Source organism: Solanum pennellii, chromosome 8 (assembly GCF_001406875.1).
Source record: "Solanum pennellii chromosome 8, SPENNV200".
NCBI classification, from domain to species: Eukaryota; Viridiplantae; Streptophyta; class Magnoliopsida; order Solanales; family Solanaceae; genus Solanum; species Solanum pennellii.
The window spans coordinates 33,730,061-33,740,966 of record NC_028644.1 but is presented as its reverse complement, the minus strand read 5'-3'; the positions used below and the strand labels follow the sequence as shown (position 1 = coordinate 33,740,966).

The 10,906-nt window shown below is 28.5% G+C and overlaps 1 protein-coding gene across 1 annotated transcript in view; it reads left to right on the top strand.

The window, feature by feature from the left end:
• LOC107028540 (delta-1-pyrroline-5-carboxylate synthase) overlaps nt 1-1,571 on the top strand; it is a 13,382-nt gene extending 11,811 nt beyond the window's left edge. The window contains exons 18-20 of the mRNA XM_015229641.2: nt 318-384; nt 471-541; nt 1,247-1,571. Of these exons, the coding sequence (XP_015085127.1) occupies nt 318-384; nt 471-541; nt 1,247-1,328 (220 nt within the window). The 3' untranslated portion in view covers nt 1,329-1,571. The remainder of the gene's footprint in view (nt 1-317; nt 385-470; nt 542-1,246) is intronic.
• The last annotated feature ends 9,335 nt before the right edge of the window (nt 1,572-10,906 follow it).

Here is a 10,906-nt window from a genome sequence, read left to right as displayed (position 1 = left end):
GGGTGGGGGGTCAGGGATCGGGTAAAAAAAATAAGAATTTTATTTGAATTTTTTTTAAAATTGTTGTTTTTTCCAAAAAAGATTTAATTTAAAATTGGAGGAGAGTTTTGGAAAATGTTTTCTTAATTTTTGAAGGGAAGTCATTTTTCCTTAATTTTGAGGAAAATGAGTTCATTTGCAAAACATTTTTCAAAACTTTTGTCCCAAACAAACATGAGAAAATCGGAAAACAGGCTGTAAGTCCTCTGGCATTTCATTAGTTCCCAATAATAAGTTTTGCTCATTGTAGTAATATACATTTGTTTTTCACTTTCCAGTGCTGCTGTATTTCACAACGCAAGTACAAGATTTAGTGATGGATTCCGCTTTGGACTTGGTGCAGAGGTATATAATCTATCAGTGATTCCAAATTATCTTTTGGCATTGTAGTTTCATATTTATCTGTGTCTTTCTTGGTTTTGGGTGAATAGGTGGGCATTAGTACTGGTCGTATTCATGCTCGTGGCCCAGTTGGAGTTGAAGGATTGCTAACAACTAAATGGTATGTGTGCTATCAACTGTCTTTTTACTTCAGTTCCTCTTCTACTTCTTTCTGGCTTTAAGTCCTACCTGGAAAGCTACCACTCTTGAGAGTTTGCCTTTTGAAACAACAAAACTGTTTCTTCTCAATTCTCTTTGGTGACTCGTATATCTCTTATGATAAAAGAGAAAATGGAAGTAAAGAAGATGATATCAGTTTAATCTTTCCTTACGCAGGTCGAAATGAATTCTCTCAACTTGACCTAGATACGATTTCTTTCCTATACGACATGTCCTTGAGCTTTATTACATTTGCTACACCTTTGTCATCTCTACCATTAGTTTAGGGTTTAAGACCAAAAATTGTCTAATTTTTGTTTAGTGAAATACATCTAAGGACCATAATAAGTCCAACCCGTATATATTAAGGGCCATTTTATCAATACTTCATCACCAAAATGAAATGAAAACAATAAAAAAGATCAGAGGCATGAGTTTGCCATGGTTTTACTGTGTGTCTTGTATGTGCAAGAGTAAGAGTTTATTTGCTGTTTAAAATCTATACCAAGTTCTAGAGTCCAGTACCTATTTGATGCTTTTTCAGCCGTTTCTTACAATTATAAATGGGTTTTCTTCCTTAAGCTTGTTTTACTTATTTTGATTGGGATTGAATTTCATTGTGCATTTTGGACATGAGTTATTTACCCAATGCTGCAATTTTGTATAGGCTTGCAAGGGGAAGTGGACAAATTGTTGATGGTGATAAATCAATTGTGTATAGTCACAAAGACCTTACTCAGCAAGGGTGATTGTCCAGTTGTGTATTTAGGAAGATTTTGTATGGTGCTATTGGATGGTGGGTTTGGAGCTTACCCAAAGATTTTCTGTATTTTCCAGCCATTGACTTGTGATCATTTGCAGTCTTCACATTATTCTGTATTAACATAGTTATGTTGTTGCATAGGTTTTAACTTGCAGGACTAACTTGTCCCAATTATAATAATATCGAAATATGTATCCAAATAATTAAAAAAACGTTTCATTTACATAAATGTCCTGCCCAGCTTGCAATTTTTCTTCTAGGTTATTAGGTAATTTTGCCAACCAAATCTTAGGTAGACATAGATGAGGCCTTCTCTATAGTGAGATATCAACCTCGTTTTCACAGTTTGTACTAAATTTATTGAATATTAAATCCACTATTAACAGGCTGAGGAATTCAATATTAAGTCAAGGAAATCAATTAACTTAAATCTTGCATAGGAGAAAATCAAGGTTAATTTAGAATTTAAATGCTATCAGTTTATTACTCAGGGAAACAATCAAGAGAATCTAGAAGGTAATTTAATGAACATTGAAAAATGAGATACAGTACAAGGTAGAAATAGAAAGAGAAAATATATAAACTTGACATTAACATCTATTTTAGCACTTTACTATGCATAGATTTATTTACCCTCCTAATCTTGTATAATAAGTGTATTCTGTTAAGGTAAGATGCTTAAGTAAATTTTACTGTGACGGATTTGAAATATTTTCTCAAACAAAAATGAAAACATACATGAACTATCTTACTGAAATAGTTCAAGAGAGATTCATTATGGTGAAAAGGATAAACCTATAAATTACAAGTGCGTTCAATTTTTATCTTTTAAAGGTAGTTGATGAATTAAAAACCCAAAAGAGATGGGGCTAGTTTCAAATGTATACAATAAAGTAGTTAGTTTACGGTAAATATAGTCATAAAAAATATACATTGACTATACAATATAACTTATATATGAACTCTAAACTTTCGATACATTATAATACACACAAAAATTGGAATATAGCTTAACTATATATGAAGTATATGCTGACTTTTCAATCTCGATCAACTCAAAATCATCTCTAAACATTCACTAGTTTTAGATATAAAATTCTCTCAATGTTTCGAGTCTTTTGAGGTGTAATTCACTTAAAACAATTCACATTTGCAATATGTCATTTTTTTTATTTCTTAAAAGAAGGGAGACGAAGAAGAAGATACAGAAGAAGAATGACAAAGAACACTACTAATTTTTAAAGTGGGCTATTTAAACTAATGAACATTTTGTCTAATTTTCGGAAGAGTCTATTTATATTACGAGTAATTCTAATGGGTCGACATAAATGCTCAAAATAAACTTCTAGGCTTGAAATTTAGGATTAATTACATGAGTGGATTCCTTTTAAAAAATAATCGGAAAAGGGTCTAAAATATCCTTAAAGTATTGAAAATGGTACAAAATTACCCTTCATCCACCTATTGACTCCAAAATGCCCTTTTCATCCACCTTTTGGCTCCAAAATACCCTTGTCATCCACCTTTGAGTTTAAAACTGACCACTTATTTAATGATTTTAAATTTAAACTATTTAAATATTTTTAAAATACTTGATGTTCAACTATTGGTTATAATTTAATTTATTTGTATTATTTATGAACCAACCCACTACCCACCGATTACTAACTAAACCCCACCCAATTAATAATCCAACTTTAATATCAAAATAGTCATAAACACTACTAAAACAGGATGAAATTATTAGATTAATGAAAATAACATCCAAAATTATTCGAGTCCGAATCGAAGCCCCAATTAAATTTATGTTGAGCCGCTTATTTGGGAGGACACTTTCAATATGATTCTCTTTCAAGATTGAATTAGAAATTTATGGTTAAAGGTAAAAAAATAATACATCCCGAATTAATTCATGCACTTTTTTTAAAATATATATAAATATTTATGATTTGTTTTTAAAACCTTTAATATATTATTTTGAAAAAAAGTTACCTATGAAGTAACATCACATAATTGAGACGTAAGAATAATTAAGATGAACATAGTCAGACTTTTAAGTTTATCGGTAGTTTTTATTTAGACACTTGAATGTATGATAATTTACAGTTATAGATATTTTCGTCTAAATTTTTTAAAAACACTCAATTGGGAATAGCTTTTCAGTTGTTGCATTAATAATGTGAGTGATTTATTGATTTGGAGGGTTTAATTAGTAATGGGTGGGTAGTGGATTGATTTAAATTATACTAATAAGTTAAATTATAACAAATAGTTGAGCGCTACGTATTTAAAAAAATATTTAAATAGTTTAAATATAAAACCGTTAAATAAGTGGTTAATTTTGAACCAAAAGACGGATGACAAGGGTATTTTGGACCCAATAGGTGGGTGAGAAGGGTATTTTGGAGCCAATAGGTGGATGTAGGGTAATTTTCTACCATTTCCAATACTTTGAGGGTATTTTAGACCCTTTTCCGAAAAATAATTACATATTTTGTCTATACTCTTTGATAATTACCATTTATAGCAATATATAGCAATACTATATATTTTGTTAGAATTATCTCTGTCTATCGCCTCTTTATCCTTTTTCTCTCACATTTTTTTGTCGCTCTTTCTCCTTTTCTTATTTTCTACTGTTCTCTCTCCCTTATTTTCCTTTTGTTCTCTTTCATCCTTGCTTTGTTTCTATTGATCTTTCTCCCTTGCTTTCTGATATTTTTTTTTCTTCTCCTTTGGTTGCTCTTTTTTCCTTTCTCTCTCTACTTTTTTCATAGAGCAGTCAATAATTTGTAGACTGAATAAAAGTCGTATCAATAATTAATTAGACAAGTAATTTAATCGTAAAAAATGAAGACACTTAATAAACTGCAAAATGAATTAAACTTAAATTTAAAATGTTGCAAAATGAATTAAACCTGAATTTAAAATATGTAATGCACATATTAAAGTTGAATTAGAAGAGAATTAAACGTGAATGCAAAATGTAACAAATGAAAGAACATTCTATGATCTGTAAACTAAATAAAACTGGCATCAATAATGAACTAAACAAGTAATCCTATCATAACAAATCAACTAATAAGCTGCCAAATAAATTAAACTTGTATTAAAAGTGTATTACACAAATATTAAAATTGAATTAGACGAGAATCAAGTATGAATAAAAACATAACTTATGAAATAACATACATCGATCTATAAAGTGTATTAAACTTGTATCACTAATGAATTAAACAAATAATTTAGTAGTAACAAATCAACCAAATAAACTGCAAAATGAATTAAATTTGCATTAAAAGTGTATTACACAATATTAAAGTTGAATTAGAAGAGAGAAATAAGAATGAATGAAGAATACTAATGAAAGAACATACAATTATCTAAGAGTGAATTAAACTTGTATTAATAATGAATTAAATTATTAATCCAACAATAGCAAATCAACCCAATAAATTGCAAAATGAATTAAAGTAGCATTAAACGTGTATTACACAATATTAAAGTTGAATTAGAAAAGGGAATTAAGAACGAATGAAAACTGTAACTAACGAAAGACAAGACAATGATCTATAGACTGAATTAAACTTGTGTTATTCATGAATAAAACATGCATTATATGTGCTTATAAATTATTTTGGTTTTTATCCTTAACAACGTAAGTGATGTTTGCAATATGTATTAAAAATGTATTGTTCATGATTTTAATGCAATTTTTACACAATTGTGATACAGTTCCATAAACTTTACTTTTTTCGAGTTGCAATCTTATATTTCTCCTAAAATCAATCATAAACTTAACCAAACTCTCTAAAATTGAGATATAAACTTCAAATTGCATTTTCAATTATTTGTAGAATCAACCTATACAAACTAATCACGAGTTCGTAAGATTCATAAAATGAATTCAAAATTTGAAGCTTTATAAATGACCATCAATGGTGAATTTTTGTTGCTGTAATTTTAGAGATTTCAAGATTCTGTTTGAAAACATAATATTGTACAAATTTTTGATTTTCTTATTTCTCTTTCTCGTTATGTTTTTAGGTAAAAATAGTGAAACAGAAACACAAATTGGTTTGAGAATAATTATTCAAAAGAAAAGCTTAAAAGAAGAAGAAGAATAAAGAAGAAAAAAAGAGGAGGAAGAGAAAGAATAAAAAGAGACGACGAAGAAGAAAAATAAAAACAAGAAGATGGGGAAGAGAAAAATGACAGAGAAAGAAAGCGGTACAATTTTTTTATTCAAAAAAGTTATATTTAGTTAAATTTTTTTATTGATATAGATGGTAAATATTTTCTTAATATAACATATTTATATGATTTACCCTTGAAATTATCACTGGGTTTTGTTCTTCCTATTAGAGGAAATTACATAAATGACTATATTTATGACATTTATAGGGGTATTGAAGTTCAATAGCTATAAGTTTGTTATTACTAAAAATGACTATACTTTATATGAATACCTAGCTGTATTTGTGTTATTAATAATTATACAGTGATATAATTAAAATTGTAGTGAATTAAATAAGGTAACTGAATCCCTTTAATTATATGCTGAAATTCTCAACTTCCCATTGTTACATTAACAACTAAAGACTACCTAGTTAATGTGTATACTTTCGAATTCCAATTACTTTTTTAAAAATTTGATACATCGTATATAAATTTTCATTGTCACTATTGTTATTGTTCAAATGTAAAGGCGTTTCACTTACTTTTTTTTTTAGTTAAATTGATTTATTGTAATATGATGAATCTTGTTCGTTTCGATTTCAAATACACGATAAGCGTAGTTGTATCTCTAAGATTGCTCAATACAATTGTGTTGATATATCAATACAATTGGACAATCTAGAAAAAAAGACAATGAACTATACTACAATATAATTATCCAAATGTATATGTATTTCACCCTATGCAAAAATAAAAATAAAAATAGATGTTTTGTATATGTATACATTCAAATCTATGTAATGTATTAATGTATCCAAATGCACTTGTATATCTAATTGGACAATCCATGAAAAATAACAAGTATTCAAATGTATATGTATTGCATTGTGTTCAATATTCAAATACAATTATACGTGTGTATCAGGAGAATGAAATGTATTCATGCATTACATCATTTATGTCAAAGTAAATTTTAACATTATTAAATTATATATTTGAATGTCGGTAAAAATAACTTCTTCAAACAAAATCTTACGAAAATTGAGAAACATATATATATACAAATATAAACTTCATATAAATGAGAAAATGCAATTAGAAAATACCCAAACGAAAATGATTACAAAAATCGTTCATATAATCATGTAAAGGATCTTGAATTCGAAGGAAATTGGAGGAAAAATAATAATAATAAAAAACATTAATACATGTATATTGAAAGAGAAAAATATTGAATAAGGTAAGTATGGGGAACATAGCCCCATAAAACGTGCATTATGCATTTATTAGATGTATATTGATATCGTTCCTATTTAGCAATAATTATTTAAATACATATAATTTTTTTTTAAAAACCCTAATAATTCATGGTTAATTAAGTTTGCTAATTAATATGTAAGTATATCCATATAGCTTAAAAAAATAAACTATAGTTATATACATAAATATAAATTCAGGTTTGCTATATTATGTAGTTTCTCCACCTTTAATTAAGCCCATTAAAATCTCATTTTTTCATTAATCAATTAACATGACTCAAAGTTTGTTTGTCTGTATACTAGTTTACAAATCAAAATTCGAGGACATTTAAAATGACATAATCCATTTTTTATAAAATAAAAATACCTTAAATCATGCCACTTTGATTTGATGATTATTGTTTGCAAAACTCGTATAAGATTTTGTTTAAATTGATACATGTATTAGACATTTCGCATGTGAAAAATACAAAAAAAAAATACAGTGAATACAAATACAAAAAATGCAAGTTATATTACAGTATGAATACTTTTATTTGATGGTTCATTCAACCTAAGAATTCTTGAATACATACTATTATAATTGCTAGTAGCAAATACAAACGTATGCTAATCTTTTGAGCGTTGAACATGAATATAATTGCACCTTGCAATATGAATATAATTTGATACAATATATCAAAGTATATATTTAGAATATGAAAAATACAAAAGATACATTGAATACAAAGAATACAACATATGATACAGTATAAACACATGTGTTTATTGCTTCATTCAATAATGAACATGTATACAATAAATGTGTCCAAAAAGAAATATGATTACAGATACACTTTTAAAAGTTATGATACAATGCATCTTCTTTCAGATTCCTCTGTTGGACATTTTTGAAGATTTCAAAAGTTCAACACTGTCTTTCCTCTTGACATACTTTCACCTTGATATTGGCTAAGTTATTGCGTCGGTACGATTTTTTCTGAAATTTTAATTTGTATCTCAATTGTCAGAAAAGAGGAACATTCAGAGAATGAAGATAATATTGCATACTTCTTATAACCATCCTCTTCTGCTCTGCCATTAAAGTATCACTTTTAGAAATTCCTTTTGATCAACCCTAATTGAGATTGAAGAAATTAAACGATACAAATAATAATAAAATTAACTCACAAAATTAATAATTTGAAATAACTAAATTGAAGTTACCTAATTCTATGAATGCTAACGTTGATGGACATTCACCTTCAAAGTTGAAATTTTACGAAGAAAATGAAATTAAAGTTTGATTTGATTGAAAATCATAATGTTGGGAATGGAACATAACTAGAGTTTGATTTGATTTTGTAATAAATAAAGAGAAAAAAGGTAAGGGATGAGCGAGAGAGTAAGGTTGAATATTATTGGGCATTAGCTTAATACATGTCGCATAACATGATAAGTGTATATAAACTAACATTTTGCTATACAATTGATAGTATAGCTGTAAATATTAAAAAAATTTAAACTATAGCTAAGTATTATAAATTATGTATATGTTTGCTATATTGTATAATTTTTTCTATTTTTTATACTATAATTTTCACGTACAAACGTGTAATTAAGAGTAAAATAAGAATTTTAAAATTATACAATTACTAAGTATCATAAATAACAACTATGATAAATTTATTTGTTTTTTCACTAGTCCAACAACCGATATACGATAAATAATCTATTTCAGTGAAAATAAAGAATCATGACAATGTTGGAGTATTAAAGTAAGAAAAAGAATACAATTAAGACTTTGATTAATCCTCAATATTCTTACTCCCAACAAATTAAAGATTGATGTCTTTGTCTGAGTAATTTTTAAGGTAGGTAATGATTCAAAATTAACACAATTATTAAGCTTGTAGTTTGGCCTCATAAAACTTTAGAAATAAATAAAAAAGTTGGACAAGGTGAATTAATAGATTACAATTTATATTTTGATAGTAAGAAACCAATTAAAAAAGTTTTACCAAAAATTCAAATCAATAGAGGTAATCTTAATGTTTTAAATCAGAAAAGAAGTTGGTAGTACTAAGTCAAATCTAAGAGGTACTTATGAAATTATTCTGATTCGCATTTTTTAGTTATTCTCAAACTTAATTTGCGGAAGATTCAAATGAAAACTTATTTGATTGAATCATTTATAACTCAAATGGTTTAGATTTGTTTTTACCTAAACTTTTATGTAAATACTTAAGTGTTTGTGCCTAAAAGCATGCTTAAGATTGTTAATATGAAAACTAATATTTATCACATTACCTTTGACTAATACTAACTTGTAATGAACAAAAAAATACTTCTTTATGGTACATATTGAGATTGTAATAGGCAGATGACGACATGAATATTTATTTTCTAAAGTATATAAATATTTTGATCGCAATTCATACTATATGGAAAACTATATTAGTAGCTGTAACGATTCGATTCCGTCGTTATGGTAAAGTCAATGAAGAAAGAATTGGGGCCAGAAAACTTTTTTATAGTGATTTGGAATTACTCAACCTAGTCCAGATTTGGAAGAAATAAGATTCACTAAGGTGTAGTGAAAATCTTGTAATGACTAAGAAATCTGATTGTGGATTTTATTACATGTGTGGATGGATAAGACGATAACGAACTCGTAGCACTTTACGAAATCAAATTTGGACGAGTAGAACTCCCGGAATTGATTTTTTTTTGAATGAGTACATTCTGCCTCTGCCAAGGCCGCTAGAGTGGTGCCGCTGCATCGGGATGGGTCCGTTGTAGCGAGACAGACACGTTTTAAAGTCGCTTATAACCCTAAACCGACCCTGCTTGGTATTTTTTGGCTTTTAGGACTAAGGAGGCGACCCTAGACGAATTCTTAATAGTTTTCACCATTTTTTAGGCTTAAGGTAAGATTTTAACTCCCAAATTCGTTTTTTGATCTGTAAAACCTATTTCCTTGGGTTATTATTGATGGGGAAGGGTTTTCATCTAATAATTATGATGGAAAAGCCCTAATTTGGGTATTATGATCTTGGATTTGGTCTAGGGTTATTAGGTTTTTTCTAATCGAAATAATTAGACCTTTGATTGTTGACCTTGCGTATATTAATTGTTGTAGACCTAAAATAAGCGGAAAGAATCCAGAAAGGGAAGATTCAAGTTCCTTAGGAGATTCAAGCTTCGATTCGACGTAGATGATGGTTGTGATTCTACTATGTGTGGTATATGCTTTTCTTGCTTCATTGTAATACTTGTTTATGTATACATGTTGCAATATTTATCATAGACGTTGAAAATGCGATTTGTGATTGTCATTACCATGAAATCATAAATTAATGTATGATCATTGATGATGTACTTGTAATTGTGATTGTGTGTGTGATTGAGGATCAAATTGCCAATTCTTGCAAGCTAACGTGGATCGAATTGCCATGTTCTTGCATAACATTGGATCGGATTGTCATATTTCGGCATAAAATAGAATCAAATTGTCACGTGCTGGCAAGCTAACAATTTCACTTTGGGTTCGGTGAGAGGACCAACTTCGTGAAAGCATGTGAATTGTGTTGTTGTTCTTAATGTTGTTAATATTGAGTATGTGATATATATTATAATGTTATATTAACTCGTTATGTTACACTAGTGGGATAGTCTCGTGATCCTACCAGTACACGGTGGTTGCTTTACTCTAATTTTTATTAAGTACAGGACATCTTCACGCGGCTGTTGACAAACCTTGCTTAGGAGATCAGTGACGGATTTTAATTCAAGGGTGATCTAGTTCTTCCGGGCTTTCTTGAGTTCTCTTTGTTTAAGTCTACTCTCTTCGGACTCAAACTATTACTTAAGGTGTTGTTTAGTTTCGGGGTTGTACCCTTTGTTCTTAAATTTTTCTTTTGTATAGTTTTGGTATAACGACTTTCAGATTCTAGGTATTTAATTTCGCATTTGTTTAGTTAATTACACTTATTTTGTAACTTAATTGACTTAGATTTTGGTTAGTTGGTTAGTTAGATTGTAATAGTGGTTCTCCCACCGAATGATTAGCGTGGGTGTCAATCACAACGGTTTGAATCGTGACAAAGTTGATATCAAAGCCAGGTTGTTGTTGTTGTTGTAGTAG